General features: G+C 37.0%; 1 protein-coding gene across 1 annotated transcript in view; it reads right to left on the bottom strand.

Annotated features, from left to right (window-relative positions):
• LOC107653199 (disks large-associated protein 4-like) overlaps window positions 1–17736 on the bottom strand; it is a 165954-nt gene that overhangs the window by 37764 nt on the left and 110454 nt on the right. The window contains exons 3-4 of the mRNA XM_016439866.1: window positions 7386–7750; window positions 4753–5616 (exon numbers count right to left, since the gene is read on the bottom strand). Of these exons, the coding sequence (XP_016295352.1) occupies window positions 4753–5616; window positions 7386–7679 (1158 nt within the window). The 5' untranslated portion in view covers window positions 7680–7750. The remainder of the gene's footprint in view (window positions 1–4752; window positions 5617–7385; window positions 7751–17736) is intronic.

The raw sequence follows: 17736 nt of genomic DNA, 5'->3' as shown, positions 1-17736 counted from the left end.
TGTATTCAGCAGGTGTAATGTTGTGGCTGGTGTGTAGTGTGTATGTAGCAGGTGTAATGCTGTGGCTGGTGTGTAGTGTGTATGTAGCAGGTGTAATGTTGTGGCTGGTGTGTAGTGTGTATGCAGCAGGTGTAATGTTGTTGCTGGTGTGTAATGTGTATTCAGCAGGTGTAATGATGTGGCTGGTGTGTAGTGTGTATGTAGCAGGTATAATGTTGTGGCTGGTGTGTAGTGTGTATGCAGCAGGTGTAATGATGTGGCTGGTGTGTAGTGTGTATGTAGCAGGTATAATGTTGTGGCTGGTGTGTAGTGTGTATGCAGCAGGTGTCATGTTGTTGCTGGGGTGTAATATGTATGCAGCAGGTGTAATGATGTGGCTGGTGTGTAGTGTGTATGTAGCAGGTATAATGTTGTGGCTGGTGTGTAGTGTGTATGCAGCAGGTGTCATGTTGTTGCTGGGGTGTAATATGTATGCAGCAGGTGTAATGATGTGGCTGGTGTGTAGTGTGTATGTAGCAGGTATAATGTTGTGGCTGGTGTGTAGTGTGTATGCAGCAGGTGTCATGTTGTTGCTGGGGTGTAATATGTATGCAGCAGGTGTAATGATGTGGCTGGTGTGTAGTGTGTATGTAGCAGGTATAATGTTGTGGCTGGTGTGTAGTGTGTATGCAGCAGGTGTCATGTTGTTGCTGGGGTGTAATATGTATGCAGCAGGTGTAATGATGTGGCTGGTGTGTAGTGTGTATGTAGCAGGTATAATGTTGTGGCTGGTGTGTAGTGTGTATGCAGCAGGTGTCATGTTGTTGCTGGGGTGTAATATGTATGCAGCAGGTGTAATGATGTGGCTGGTGTGTAGTGTGTATGTAGCAGGTATAATGTTGTGGCTGGTGTGTAGTGTGTATGCAGCAGGTGTCATGTTGTTGCTGGGGTGTAATATGTATGCAGCAGGTGTAATGATGTGGCTGGTGTGTAGTGTGTATGTAGCAGGTATAATGTTGTGGCTGGTGTGTAGTGTGTATGCAGCAGGTGTCATGTTGTTGCTGGGGTGTAATATGTATGCAGCAGGTGTAATGATGTGGCTGGTGTGTAGTGTGTATGTAGCAGGTATAATGTTGTGGCTGGTGTGTAGTGTGTATGCAGCAGGTGTCATGTTGTTGCTGGGGTGTAATATGTATGCAGCAGGTGTAATGATGTGGCTGGTGTGTAGTGTGTATGTAGCAGGTATAATGTTGTGGCTGGTGTGTAGTGTGTATGCAGCAGGTGTCATGTTGTTGCTGGGGTGTAATATGTATGCAGCAGGTGTAATGATGTGGCTGGTGTGTAGTGTGTATGTAGCAGGTATAATGTTGTGGCTGGTGTGTAGTGTGTATGCAGCAGGTGTCATGTTGTTGCTGGGGTGTAATATGTATGCAGCAGGTGTAATGATGTGGCTGGTGTGTAGTGTGTATGTAGCAGGTATAATGTTGTGGCTGGTGTGTAGTGTGTATGCAGCAGGTGTCATGTTGTTGCTGGGGTGTAATATGTATGCAGCAGGTGTAATGATGTGGCTGGTGTGTAGTGTGTATGTAGCAGGTATAATGTTGTGGCTGGTGTGTAGTGTGTATGCAGCAGGTGTCATGTTGTTGCTGGGGTGTAATATGTATGCAGCAGGTGTAATGATGTGGCTGGTGTGTAGTGTGTATGTAGCAGGTATAATGTTGTGGCTGGTGTGTAGTGTGTATGCAGCAGGTGTCATGTTGTTGCTGGGGTGTAATATGTATGCAGCAGGTGTAATGATGTGGCTGGTGTGTAGTGTGTATGTAGCAGGTATAATGTTGTGGCTGGTGTGTAGTGTGTATGCAGCAGGTGTCATGTTGTTGCTGGGGTGTAATATGTATGCAGCAGGTGTAATGATGTGGCTGGTGTGTAGTGTGTATGTAGCAGGTATAATGTTGTGGCTGGTGTGTAGTGTGTATGCAGCAGGTGTCATGTTGTTGCTGGGGTGTAATATGTATGCAGCAGGTGTAATGATGTGGCTGGTGTGTAGTGTGTATGTAGCAGGTATAATGTTGTGGCTGGTGTGTAGTGTGTATGCAGCAGGTGTCATGTTGTTGCTGGGGTGTAATATGTATGCAGCAGGTGTAATGATGTGGCTGGTGTGTAGTGTGTATGTAGCAGGTATAATGTTGTGGCTGGTGTGTAGTGTGTATGCAGCAGGTGTCATGTTGTTGCTGGGGTGTAATATGTATGCAGCAGGTGTAATGATGTGGCTGGTGTGTAGTGTGTATGTAGCAGGTATAATGTTGTGGCTGGTGTGTAGTGTGTATGCAGCAGGTGTCATGTTGTTGCTGGGGTGTAATATGTATGCAGCAGGTGTAATGATGTGGCTGGTGTGTAGTGTGTATGTAGCAGGTATAATGTTGTGGCTGGTGTGTAGTGTGTATGCAGCAGGTGTCATGTTGTTGCTGGGGTGTAATATGTATGCAGCAGGTGTAATGATGTGGCTGGTGTGTAGTGTGTATGTAGCAGGTATAATGTTGTGGCTGGTGTGTAGTGTGTATGCAGCAGGTGTCATGTTGTTGCTGGGGTGTAATATGTATGCAGCAGGTGTAATGATGTGGCTGGTGTGTAGTGTGTATGTAGCAGGTATAATGTTGTGGCTGGTGTGTAGTGTGTATGCAGCAGGTGTCATGTTGTTGCTGGGGTGTAATATGTATGCAGCAGGTGTAATGATGTGGCTGGTGTGTAGTGTGTATGTAGCAGGTATAATGTTGTGGCTGGTGTGTAGTGTGTATGCAGCAGGTGTCATGTTGTTGCTGGGGTGTAATATGTATGCAGCAGGTGTAATGATGTGGCTGGTGTGTAGTGTGTATGTAGCAGGTATAATGTTGTGGCTGGTGTGTAGTGTGTATGCAGCAGGTGTCATGTTGTTGCTGGGGTGTAATATGTATGCAGCAGGTGTAATGATGTGGCTGGTGTGTAGTGTGTATGTAGCAGGTATAATGTTGTGGCTGGTGTGTAGTGTGTATGCAGCAGGTGTCATGTTGTTGCTGGGGTGTAATATGTATGCAGCAGGTGTAATGATGTGGCTGGTGTGTAGTGTGTATGTAGCAGGTATAATGTTGTGGCTGGTGTGTAGTGTGTATGCAGCAGGTGTCATGTTGTTGCTGGGGTGTAATATGTATGCAGCAGGTGTAATGATGTGGCTGGTGTGTAGTGTGTATGTAGCAGGTATAATGTTGTGGCTGGTGTGTAGTGTGTATGCAGCAGGTGTCATGTTGTTGCTGGGGTGTAATATGTATGCAGCAGGTGTAATGATGTGGCTGGTGTGTAGTGTGTATGTAGCAGGTATAATGTTGTGGCTGGTGTGTAGTGTGTATGCAGCAGGTGTCATGTTGTTGCTGGGGTGTAATATGTATGCAGCAGGTGTAATGATGTGGCTGGTGTGTAGTGTGTATGTAGCAGGTATAATGTTGTGGCTGGTGTGTAGTGTGTATGCAGCAGGTGTCATGTTGTTGCTGGGGTGTAATATGTATGCAGCAGGTGTAATGATGTGGCTGGTGTGTAGTGTGTATGTAGCAGGTATAATGTTGTGGCTGGTGTGTAGTGTGTATGCAGCAGGTGTCATGTTGTTGCTGGGGTGTAATATGTATGCAGCAGGTGTAATGATGTGGCTGGTGTGTAGTGTGTATGTAGCAGGTATAATGTTGTGGCTGGTGTGTAGTGTGTATGCAGCAGGTGTCATGTTGTTGCTGGGGTGTAATATGTATGCAGCAGGTGTAATGATGTGGCTGGTGTGTAGTGTGTATGTAGCAGGTATAATGTTGTGGCTGGTGTGTAGTGTGTATGCAGCAGGTGTCATGTTGTTGCTGGGGTGTAATATGTATGCAGCAGGTGTAATGATGTGGCTGGTGTGTAGTGTGTATGTAGCAGGTATAATGTTGTGGCTGGTGTGTAGTGTGTATGCAACAGGTGTAATGTTGTGGCTGTTGTGTAGTGTGTATGTAGCAGGTGTAATGTTGTGGCTGGTGTGTAGTGTGTATGCAACAGGTGTAATGTTGTGGCTGTTGTGTAGTGTGTATGTAGCAGGTGTAATGTTGTGGCTGGTGTGTAGTGTGTATGCAACAGGTGTAATGTTGTGGCTGTTGTGTAGTGTGTATGTAGCAGGTGTAATGTTGTGGCTGGTGTGTAGTGTGTATGCAACAGGTGTAATGTTGTGGCTGTTGTGTAGTGTGTATGTAGCAGGTGTAATGTTGTGGCTGGTGTGTAGTGTGTATGCAACAGGTGTAATGTTGTGGCTGTTGTGTAGTGTGTATGTAGCAGGTGTAATGTTGTGGCTGGTGTGTAGTGTGTATGCAACAGGTGTAATGTTGTGGCTGTTGTGTAGTGTGTATGTAGCAGGTGTAATGTTGTGGCTGGTGTGTAGTGTGTATGTAGCAGGCGTAATGTTGTGGATGGTGTGTAGTGTGTATGTAGCAGGTGTAATGATTTTTATGTTTAAAAATCATTATTATTGTATTTATTATTTTTATATATTTATTATTATTTATTATATATATATATTTATTATTATATAAAAAAATGTATTATATAAAACATATAAAAAAATAATAAATAAGTGATAAATAATTTAAAAAAGTGATACAAAATGGTTATTTGGTATTACAATCAACACACCTACTATGAAATCTTCTATGCCTTATCCTTGTTGTATTTGTCACAGTCTTAAGAAATATCTCTCCCATTTGTCTTTCTTTCATGTCTGTGTGTTACCTGTAGGAAGTTGCAGGTCATCTCCTGGCCGTGGCAGGACTTGGACTTGAGCAGGGTCCGGTTGACGGTGGTGGAGCTCTTCTGAAGCACCTGTCGGGCCTGACTGAGGGTCAGCGTGGACCACGAGCCTCTCTTCACAAGCATGTGTTCCCCCGTCTGGCCCGTGGAGGGCGGCAGGCTGACCGTGGGCTTGAGGTCGCCGCTGCTCTTGGAGGATTTGAGCGAATGCGCCGCGATGGTGTTGTAGCCCTGCGGATGCGGTCTGGGAGCCGCCTGACTGTCCGACACGGCCCTGCCCAGCGTCATCATGCTAAGAGGGTTTCGATACGCCACCGCTAATGGGCCTGTGGCGGGTTGAGCTGGCGGCTCGTCCTCCAAACCGTCATCCGAGCTCCAGAAGCCTGAGAGATTGGGTCGCGGACGGCGTTTGGTGCCGTCGGGCTTGGCGTGGTCTTTGCTTTTGCTTCGCCGGGTCGCTTTGGCCGCATCGCCGGCTTGGCCCGCGGTGATGCTCCCTTTGACCGCCGAAACCTCCAGGGATTGGGACTTGGCAAAGAGTTTCTGGACGGACTGCACCAGGTTGCGGATGCGGCTGGGACTCTCGCTGCGCTGCTTGGAGCCGCGGCTGCGCCGGTGGAACTGCAGCGTGCTGAAGCCGTCCCGCTGCAGCGGTAGGTGGCGCTCCAGCTGGTCCAGCAGGTTGGCTGGGAGCCGGTTCATCTTGGCGGCGGCCGCGGATGAGATGGTGGCTGTGCCGCTGCTGATCATGGCTGGAGCACCCAGTCCCAGACCCAAACCCATGCCCATGGACATGGAGGACGTGAGGGTCCCGGAGCGACTACCGGTCTGAACCACACAAGCCTGCTGAGACAAAACACACCATCATACAATTAATTGAAAAATATTCAGATACACTATTTACACTACTTACTATTTTAAGTGTGAGCTAAATATGATTTCAAAACTGTACATTTGTTGACTGTATTACATATATCACATGCACAATATTAGAACAGTTTAACGAATATTTATATGGTATTAATAATTATTAAACAAATATTTGCATTTATTATTATTATTGCACTTATTATTTATGTATTTATTATCATACAAACAATTGTACAGTATATCACCTGTACAATATTACAATTAGTTCAAATATAAATAAATGATTTTGTAACAAATATTTGTATTTATTATTAATTATATTATTATTATTATTTATGTTTATTATACCAATGTTTGTATAACACATTCACAATATTGTAATTAGTTTAAATATAAATAAGTATTTGTTAACAAATATTTTATTTATTATTAATTATTATACAAATATTTCTTCTTATTATTATTACTACTACTACTACTACACTTTTATTTATTATATTATCTTAAAGCATTTAAAAAATGTCAAGAAAAGTTCAAATGAAGCCCTGTTTGACTGACACTGATTTTATCACCAGAGACTGTCAACTGGCTGTAATTTTTGGTCATACATATTAATATCACATATAAATATACATATTATTTTTAATATACGTTAATATACATATTCATTTTTTTGCATTTAAAATTGCAAAATGTAAACATTTCAAATAATTTTTTATTTATTTATTATGTATTTGTTTATTTATGACAACAAATGCACAAATTAATTATTTAAATTAAAAGTTCAATTAAATTAAAATTAATTAAATTAAAGTTTAATAATAATAAATAATTTCAAATATTTGTATAATAATTAATAATAAATACAAATATGTGTATTAAAGGGTTAGTTCACCCAAAAATGAAAATTAGACTGCGTATTACTCACCCTCAAGTCATCCTAGGTGTATATGACTTTCTTCTTTCAGACGAATCCAGTCGGAGTTACATTAAAAATTGTCCTGGCTATTCCAAGATCTATCATTGCAGTCAGCGGGTGTTGCAGTGCTTCAGTCCAAAAGAAGTGAAATAAAAAGCGCCCATCCATAACAAAGTATCTCACAGGGCTCCGGGGGGTGAAAAAAGGCCTCCTGTAGCGAATCGATGGGTTTTTGTAAGAAAAATAACCATATTTAAAACGTAATAATCAATTTAATCTAGCTTGCGCTCACTGTTGTAAATGGAAGCAGTTCCGGGAGGATGACGTATGAGGTCAGATTTGCGCAAGCGCCGCTCAGAAGTGAAAGCAAATTCTTTTATTCAGCAAGGATGCATTAAATTAATCAAAAGTGACAGTAAAGACATTTATAATGTTACAAAAGTTTTCTATTTCAAATAAATGCTGTTCTTTTGAACTTTCCACTTATAAAAAAATAAAATGAAATAAAATGTATTTCAGTTTCCACAAAAATATGAAGCAGCACAACTGTTTTCAACATTAATAATAATCAATATAATATAATATAATCAATATTCAAATAATAAGAAATGTTTCTTGAGCAGCAAATCAGCATATTAGAATGATTTCTGAAGATCATGTGACACTGAAGACTGGAGTAATGATGCTGAAAATTCAGCTTTGATCACAGGAATCATTTTAAAATAAATTCAAATAAAAAAAAGTTATTTAGAATTGTAATAATATTTCCCAATATTACTGTTTTTACTGTATTTTTAATCAAATAAATGCAGTGTGGTGTCAGTACCTGTGTGTAGTCGCTCTGCTCCGGCTGGTTGGTGTAGTGGAGGCGTGGGAAGGTGCTGCTGTTGGTCAGCTGGTTGTTGAGGGGCAGCAGGCAGTCCGACTGCAGCATCGTTGGGGTGGAAACAGGAAAATGATGGAGGTGAGGATCCAGAGTGGCGTAATGGTTGACGGTGGGGCTCAGGAGGAAGGCAGCATGGGGGTCCGGGGCCAAGGGACACAGGGGCTCCTGGGGGCCCGCAGTAGGGTCGCAGGTGTCGGACAGATGGTGACTACGGTTGGCCCCTAAGCCTTTCATGGTTGCTGCGCAGGGTCGGCTCTAGAACATGATCCCAGATGAAGAGAGACGACGGCCCTGGAGGGCGACCCCTACAGGACAGACATAGAAACACACGGTCCGTGTCAGTTCAGATCCAGCTGGTTGCAATGATGAACCTGCTGAGCGTAAGTGCACACTGGTTTTCTTCAATCATGTTTTCATGTCTTTGCAATTAACTGAAATAAAATACATTTAAAGAAACACTAAAATTACTAAAACTGAAACTGAAATAAAAATAAAGCTAATTAAAATGTGTGCTTTTTTAATTGAAAGAATATTAAATATAACTAGCAGATGAAAATTTTAAACTTAAAACAATTACATTTAAACTTAAAGAGAATTAGCAACTAACTAAAATAAAACATGTTTAAGAAATATTAAAATGATTAAAACTAAAACTGAAAATAAATTAAAACCAAGTAAAATATATAAAAATATTTTGTCATAGAAATAAAATTAAATATAACTAGTAGATAGATGAAAATGTACACAAACATTTTTTTCTTAAAAACTTAATCGAAACTTACCGAAAAACTTAAATAAAGTTTAATAAATACTAAAAATACTAAAACAATTAAAAATGTAAAGAAACTAAAAAATAAATTGACAAAAGCACCACAAAATTACTAAATCTGATGTTCACATCTTTGCTTTTCCATTTGAAATTTGGCAGTCACTGTGCGTTCGCGAAAGTGAAAACGCAAACGGTAATGCAAGATGTGCAGTTGCGCTTGGATTATGTCACAGTTTATGCGTCCACATATGGAAAAAAAAATACAATTTGCAATTCCTTTTGAAAATAGTCCGGATTATCCTTCCATACTTAGGGGCCGTTCACACAGAACGCGTTTTTTAAGTTCCAAAACTGTGGACCAATCAGAAGACCCCAGAGGTCTTGTCAAGTGTTGCGAGCTTTTGTTTACAGTAGCAAGTTGGCATGGCCGCAACTGACGGCGCCTTTTTCCTGCGCGCTGAGGCCCTGTTTACACTAGTGTTAACTTTTGCTACAGTTACGCCTGTTGTTTACACTTCTCTGGCGTTTTTGACCCTTGAAAATAAAGACTTTCGAAAACGTATAACATGGACTTTCGAAAACAATTACATGGAGACTGAACTGCAAACTTTCCTGGCTTCGTTGTCATTTTTAGCAGTCATTGTGCAGCTAAATTCAGTATTTTATAATACAGCGAGGCAAGCTGTGCTCAGAGCAATCGGCAACAAAGACGTCCATGCTTTTCCTCGCCATTAGGGATATAATGATTAACCGCGAGCCGGTCGAAAATCGATTAAAATATGTGACTATTCAAATCGGTTGAGATGCCAAACAAATCGCGATACAATTGTAGTAGGAGTTTATATGAATGTATCTCTGAGGGGAACTGACTGTCTTTAGAAAATAAAGGTATTTTCTTTTCATCTTGCCTCTGTACAATGCATATTAAAGCAGTGTTCATAAGCGCAGCTCTGCTTTGTTTACAGCGGTAACCCAGGAAACACTGTATCATTGCTGTTCATAAGCGCCACCTGCTGTCAGAGAGTGAATCTGCATCTCATTCAGCTCGTCTGCTGTTTCCTTCAGATGTGTTTTACGTAGCATCGTTTCACAAAACTAAAGTCAGACCATTTTGTTTTTGCTTCAAATTTCGAAATTATACAGTCTAATTTAGATTAAAAACTGCTCATGTTGCATTTATGCTGCATCTTTGTTTGGATCATGATTGAAATCCGGTGGTTGCCTCTAATTTTAAATGGAAAGAGCACAGACAAAGCCTTAGTTTGTTCATATTAAGAGATTTCTTTTATTTGTGTAACTTACTTGTTTGATTTGGGGTTTGTTTTAAAATTTCAATTTAGTTTTGTTATATTTCAATTTCACAAAGAAACGCGCAGCAATAGGCTAATAAAACGCCACCTTTTAATTTACAGTCTTCAATCTCAATTTGTTAAAAAAAATTGAGAGAAAATCGAATCGTGAAATCAAAATCGTGAATCGAATCGTGAGTCGAGTGAATCGTTACATCCCTACTCGCCATCATGCTGATTGTTGTACCTGCCAGTGACTAGCAACCAACTTCCTGTTTACACTTTTACGCGCATGTCCAGTGTGCAGGAAAGGTCATGTGACATGCATTTTCGGTTGTGTAGTGGGGACGGAAATCGTTTCTGAAACGCAGTGAAAACGCCAGTGTAGACGAGGTTTTAAAACGAAAACGCAGGGCGTCTCGCGTTTTTTAGAAGCAAAGACGGGTTCTGTGAATGGCTCCTTAATATCTAAAACGTATATTCCATCTCAAGTAAACATATCTTGATTTTTTAGATTTTGGTTTTTGTAACAGAAAACAAGACAAAAAGACTGAAGAAGACAACATTTTTTGCATTGTATTTCTTCATTATTTCAAACAGTGAACAGCAGGTTTCTATAGTCTACATGCAAATTCTTCCCAATCAAACTCTCTCATGCTCACATTCACACTATTCTACTCGCGCCCGTGAGGCTCATGAAACCAGCGTCTTCATCATCTGTGAGTCGCTCTTCCCATCGACATTCATCTGGAGCTGGATATTTGATAATGGTGATATTTTTTCCTATACTTCTATTTCTGTATATAGTACATTATTCAATTTTTCTTTTTTTTATTATATTAGTGTTATATTACATCCCTACTGTGTTATTCCTATGTATGTCTGCACTATCATGTATGTCTGCACTATGTTTGTACTTTCTTCTACACTGGAAGCTCCTGTCGTCAAGTCAAATTCCTTGTGTGTGTAAACATACTTGGTAATAAAGCTCTTCTGATTCTGATTCTGATTCTGATATGTGAAAGTCACACACTCATCGTGAGCCGAATCGCCCGAGACATCGACTCAAACGTCTCCGCAGATCGCAGCGCCATTCACAAAACCTCACAAAGAGCTCTATTGGCATGCTCAACATAGCTGTTTTCATCTGTCATCACTGCTCTCAATGGGGCCACGCGATGAGTCACGGCGCCGTCAAAGAGCCTGAACAGCTCGTTAGCATTCAGCCCGCAGCTGCGCCTCCTCCCGAACGAACGGGCCCCCGGAGGAGCGCCGTCACCGCTCGCGCTCGCAACCTGAGGCCATTACAAACACCTCACGTGCGTTTGCTACGAGGAATGCGTTTGAAAGCCACCAACTGGGATCCTGATGCCTGGCTGAAAATAAAAGAAATCAAAACGCGTGTTTCGTGTGTGTAATGTGAAACTCTCACGAGGAAATGTCACTCCAGTGACCTTCATTGTGTCGTTTGCGGTTTGTTTAAAGGTTGAAATAAAAATTCTGCTGCCATTTACTCACCTTTATGCCTTATGGGGTTTAAAAGACGATTCATATTCAGTAAGATTAATGCACTTAAGATTTAATGCACTGACACTACAGCATTAGAGCAAAATCTGAATCGAATTAAGCTGAATAATAACAATTTAGTCTTTTTAAGAGCTGCTTTATAGCTGAAATGTATTATTTTTTTCATAATTGATTAATTTGACAACATTAACACATTACCTAGCATATAATTTGTTTTTAAAAACTATTTTGTTAATTGAAATAAAACAAGCAAAATTAAACAATTAGTAGATAAAAATTTTAAACTTAAAAAAAATTAATCTGTTGTCTTGGCAACTAACAGAAATAAAATATGTTTAAAAATACTAAAATGAAACTAAAACTGAAATGAAGCTTATATATATCCTCCAGCAGTGATGGCTCACCTGCCTGTGCCCTAAAGAAAGTCAAATCTATATGAAATAATGTATAGCCATCTCTCTATATATATATATATATATATATATATATATGTTAATTGAAATACAACTGAAATTAAATTAAAATATCCAGTAGATGAAAATGCCATGCCATAAATGCTCATTTTCATTTAATGTTGAAGTACTCAAATAACTAAAACTAAATAAACTACCGTTAATAAATAATACATTACTAAAACTTTAAAGTGAAAACAGAAAATATAAAAGAATATGCTATAATATATTTATTTATTTATGCATGTCAAATCTGGCTATGTGAAACATGAATTATTTAGGGGCTTAAAAATAATAATTACAACTATTTATTTTTAATGGACTCAAACTTATTCAAATACATTAATGTCACAGATAAAAGCATTAAAGACTCAAAAAGTGGCTTTAGAAGCAAATATATTTATTTAAAATAATTTAACATATTACATTTTATAACAAAATTTTGAATTAACTGTATTAAATGACCACCTATAATCTAAATATGTATTATTTATTAACTAGACCGTTAATTATTTGATTAATTAATTAATTAATTAATAAGAATGATATATCATTATTAATTTATAATAAAATAATCATAGTTAATTATTTACATTATGGACTAGACTTTATGAAGCATTTTAAAAGTCTGGCTATGTGAGATATGTGAAAACAAAATTAGCATCTATAATCAAAATATTTACAAAGTACATAAATAAAAAATATTTTAATTAAAATATGCATGAATGTTTTGCATGATGTGCATTAAACCAAAACAGCAAAATAAGCCAAATGACAATCACCTTTGGAAAGTGTTTCATCTAAATCCATTCAGTGTGGTTTTACCTCTTAGAAACGCCTCACAACACTGAGGCCCAAAGCTGAATTTAAAGCAGGACATGCAGCAGCGGGACGTCCCGCCTTCCTCAGATCACAGTGTGATTACTGACCCAGCGCTCATCTCTGTCCTCTACTGGAAACACAACCACATCAGGAACAACTACAGCACTGAGCCAGAGTGTCAAACAGCACACTATCACACTACTGTAATATGTCTGTACAGCAGGCACATTTACTGTATGCAAGATGACCTGCTACATTTGCTGAAGTTTGTAGTAAACAACAAAGCCCACTATATATATATCCAACAATGCAATGCTATCAACTTGACCATCCACCCAATTTCATAAAAAACTGCAAAATAACAATTTCTTCTGAGACTGTAACCTTGGTTTTGCTTGTTGAATAAAGCATGGAACCTAGTGAGTGTGCGTACGGTACAAGTGCACAATGCAGCATACCAGCATTTGAAACACTTATTATGCCATGATGCATAGTGATTCACTTACTATTTCATAAGCACTGTAATAAGAATGAGACGGGAAAAATATAAATACATTTCACACTTTTAAGAGCGCTCCAAACAAACTGATCACTATTAAAACCATTAAAACATTTTCGTTACTTAAAATGTCCAAAAGCCAAGGTTTTACATTATAGAATTTGTTTTTTATATATATATATATATATATATATATATATATATATATATATGTATGTATTTTATTTCAGCTAGTGGCCAATGCAACATTTCTGATTTTTGTTTAGTTTACCTTGATGTACTAAAATAACAAAAACTGAAATAAAATTGATACAAAAACTACCTAGACAAAAAATAAATAAATTAATTAAAATGACAAAAACACAATAAAATCGCTAAAACTTTAACTAAAATTGATATGAAAATAGAAAAATAAAAACAAATTCTACATATTAATAAAAACTTTAAAGACATCCAAAAATAAAAACAAAATAAAACATAAAAACGACAAAACACAGCAAAATTACTAGAACTTTAACTAACATTATTATAAACAACATATAAATATATAAAACTAATCAAAATATAAATAAAAACTATATAGACAGATCTTAAAAAACAATAACTACTACAAATGACAAAAAAAAATAAAAAAATTAATAGTAATAAAAAAATCAAATAATATAGTAATAAAATCAAAATAGTAATAAAAACTATATAGACTTAAAAAAAAAACCTACTAAAAATGACAGAAACAAAATGACTAACTAAAGTTAAAATGAAAACATAAAATATAAAAATAAAAACTAATTGAAAATATTAATAAAAAACTAATAAAAATTACAAAAATCCAACTAAAACTTTAACTAAAATGAAAAACTAATTCAAAACATTAATAAAAGCTTTAAAGATAGCTCAATGATCCTAAAATAACACTGCCAGTCATTTGTGCTAACCAGTCAAAATATAATCCTGGAGCCCAGTCACGTAACCCCTCCCCTCAAGCCCAACAGGCCACGCCCCTCCGCCTCTGACCCGCCCCCTGAACACAGATGATGGATGAAACCCTGAGGAATCCCTCATTAAAATGTTGTGCGGCCGACCGTGTGTGAAGGAAGATGGAGCATCTGCGGCCGGTCATTTAAAGCAGTTCTGCCCTCTGGAGACGATTAAAGCCTTACGTGGACCTGTCAGCTTCAGAAAGTCATTAATGGCCCTTTGATGGATCTATGGGCTGCGTTTAACAAACTAAATAGGAACCTGGGAAATTATAGAACAGGACTGTGAGATAATGACAGATCCAGGGCGGCTAAAACTCCTCAGCTTATTCTAATGAGGAAGAGCAGAGTCTGCAGAAGCAGCTCTTTCCAGATCAGTGCTTATCATTAGCATAAGCAGATGATGAGAGTTTCCAAACGATGAACTGAGATCATTCCCTTTCAGGACACCGACCCAGAGCTCACTGATCAGACGCTGAGTGCTTAAAGCTAAACTTCTCTTTGGCTTTCATATTTCAGTTATAATCTTCATTTTGAGTTGGTGAAGTACAGTAGGTTTCTCACTAGAGAAACTATTGTGCTTTGATCAAATAAAAATGTAATATTTCATTTATAATTTAATAATAAATTATAACAAATTATAATATTAAAGATTGTAAAGATGAATTATAATCAATTTATAACAATATTAATATATTATATTAATACACAATTTTAATAAAGGACAGTATTTAATAAAGTATTATATATTTTATATATTATGTAATCAATTTATAATTTATTACTGAATGTACAGTTTTTTCTAAATGCATAATTTATATTTATACTTGATATTTATAGATTATATATTACATAATTTTAATAAAGTATATTATTTAAGTATACATTTGATATATTATATAATTAATAATTATATATCTTACAATTTATTATTATATATTTAATTATATTTATTATTATATCATCAATTTATAATTGCTAAATTATAGTTTTTCTAAATTGTACTATATATTATGATATATACAATTAATATTTACATATTATATAATTTATAATTATTATTTGTTAATTGCAAAAATGTATTAAATATTATATGACATATAATTATATACAATTAATATTTACATATATCATAATTAAAATGATTATTTATTATAAATAATTAAGTATAACATTTATATAATGTAATCTATTATAAAATTATATAACACATTATAGAAATATACTGAATAGGTCAGTATATAAATATAAAAACATTGTTCAGTTATTAATAATATATATTTACAAATATATTATTATTATTACTACTACTACTATTGTACACACACACACACACACACACACACACACACACACACACACACACACACACACAACGAAAACATATTGTTAAAAATTTTTACTAGTAATATACATTTACAAATATTTTTATTTATGTATTATTATTATTATTATTATTTCATCTAATATTTTTAATGTATTTATAGCCAAATATGTGTACAAATAAGTATTATTATTCTAAGAAAAATATTATTCAAATATTAATTTGAACAAATATTATAATTGATTTAGTTTATATTATATATCTCAATATAAACTAAATTCAATAAATCACAACCTTCTCACAGTTTAAATGAATAGTTCACCCAGACAAATGAAGATTTTGTCCTCATGTATTGACCGCAGTGTCATCCCTGTGCTGCTTAACGTCTCATTTTGTGTTGCAAACAATAAAAAGCAAATAAAAGAAAGCAAGTAATTTGAGGTCAGAATGAGGATGAGTAAAAGATGACAGAACTCCTTCCTATCGTCACACGATTTTCCTCTCAGGATGGCAGCGCACATGAAGCGCTGGAGTCGTGCTGAAGTTCATTAGGAAATAAATGAGCTTCCTGTGCTCTGTTGAGGCATCAAACGCATCTGTTCTGGATCTGAATGCTGCACAAATGACTTCCGTCACTCAACAGCAGCCGCGTCTGAAGCCTCTGTTACTCACTGATCGCGCTGAACGCTGAAGGACTGAATTCTTGGGCCTTTATTAAAATGTGCCTGACACACATTCAGACCTTGAAAAGACACCTGCCTCTATCTCGTGTACATTGTTGGAGGTGTTTGCTAAGACAAGCATCATTTCTGACCCGTATGAAGGTCAGCTTCAGCTTCCAGAGCCTCTCTCTGTGTCCCAGTGCTAACGCATTTTTCTGTCTACTGCTATATAGATTGTAAAAGACTATATTATTTACAACAGCAGCTGAAAACAATGACTAAATAGCTGGATACTGGTTAACATCAACCAATAACCCACCTAGGTGACATCAACCAAAAATAAAAGTCAATTAAGAGGCGGATTATTTAATTTTGATTATGAAGACAAAAATGATCAATATGATCGTGATAAGTTTTTTATTTTTATTTTTATTTGAATTCAGATAGCTTAAATAATGAATCATTCAGAGTGATTTCTGAGCTCAAACAAACATACAAACAAAAAACAAAAATAAATTTAAAATAAATAAAATATTATATATGTATATATATATATATAAATGAAACACATTAAAAATCACACTAAACTGTTCAAAAGTTTGGGGGTCAGTAAAATGTTTAATATTTTTCTAAGAAGTCTCTTCTGCTCACCAAGGGTGTATTTGTTTGAATAAAAATACAGTAAAAACAGTAATATTGTGACATATTATTAGAATTCCAATTATTGTTTTCTAATTTCATATATTTTAAACTCTAATTTATTTCTGTGATGCGCAGCTGTATTTTCAGCATCATTACTCCAGTCTTCAGTGTCACATGATCTTCAGAAATCATTCTAATATGCTGATTTGCTGCTCAAGAAACATTTCTGATTATTATCAATGCTGAAAACAGTTGTGCTGCCCAATATTTTTGTGGAAACTGTAAGACATTTGATTCTTTGATGAATAGAAAGTAAAAAAAAAAAACAGCATTTATTTGAGATAGAAATCTTTTGTAACATTATCAATGTCTTTACTGTCACTTTTGATCAATTTAATGCATCCTTGATGAATAAAATAATAATTATTATTATTATTTTACGTATTCTAAACTTTTGAATGGTAGTGTATATCAGTTTTCACAAAAATATAATTGTATGTTCTTCAGACAACAGGATGAGACTCTTCCTGTCTCTTCTCGAGCGGGTCTGTGACTCTCTCTGGACTCACCGTGACCCATTTTCAAGCACTTAACGGGAGTTATCAGTGTCATGAACTGAGCGCGATCTTGCGGCTACAAGGACGAGACGGCAGACAGCGAACGCTGCGCTCATTTATCACGCTTCATACCGGCTCTCATCCGCTTCCTGTGGAGGAAAGCAGGAGTGAAGGACAGGAGGACGTTCACTTCACCGGCAGACTGAAGAAACCCACAACTACAGTTACGGCTATACTTTACATCAGCTCACATTTCATATAAAGCTTCTACTGACACAGAAATACAAACCACAATCACGTTAAGATGAATCACTTGTTGCATTAATCATCTGTAAGCAGGGCTGTTTTAACCATTGGGCTAGGCGGGGCTGAAGCCCCGGGGCCCGAGCAAGGAGGGGGCCCGTGATTGGCTGTGGAGTAGACTGACTGGAGCGCCGATCGCCAAAGCCACCACGCCCCCCACATATTAGCACTGTTATTTAGTTGAGCTTTCCCGTAAATTTCATGCATTACCATTTGAGATTGAAACGTAAAGTCTGAATTTGATTTACCAATCAAATGCATTTATTCTATATTTGACTTTTGAACGATATGCTATCTATCAGGTGATTGCTGCCCAGTATGTCTGCATTCACCTCTCTTCACTTTGTTCTGGAGTAATCTGGAAATGGTCGCGCAAAGAACAACATTCAATAAGTAAAAATGTCAGCAATTCTAAAAGAGAGAGGGGCTCAAAAAACGAAAAACTTCAAATACAAACAACATAAAAAA

Source organism: Sinocyclocheilus anshuiensis, unplaced genomic scaffold (assembly GCF_001515605.1).
Source record: "Sinocyclocheilus anshuiensis isolate Anshui unplaced genomic scaffold, SAMN03320099.WGS_v1.1 scaffold143, whole genome shotgun sequence".
NCBI lineage: Eukaryota > Metazoa > Chordata > Actinopteri > Cypriniformes > Cyprinidae > Sinocyclocheilus > Sinocyclocheilus anshuiensis.
The sequence above is the reverse complement of the archived record's forward strand: the minus strand, read 5'-3'. Positions and strand labels throughout refer to the sequence as shown.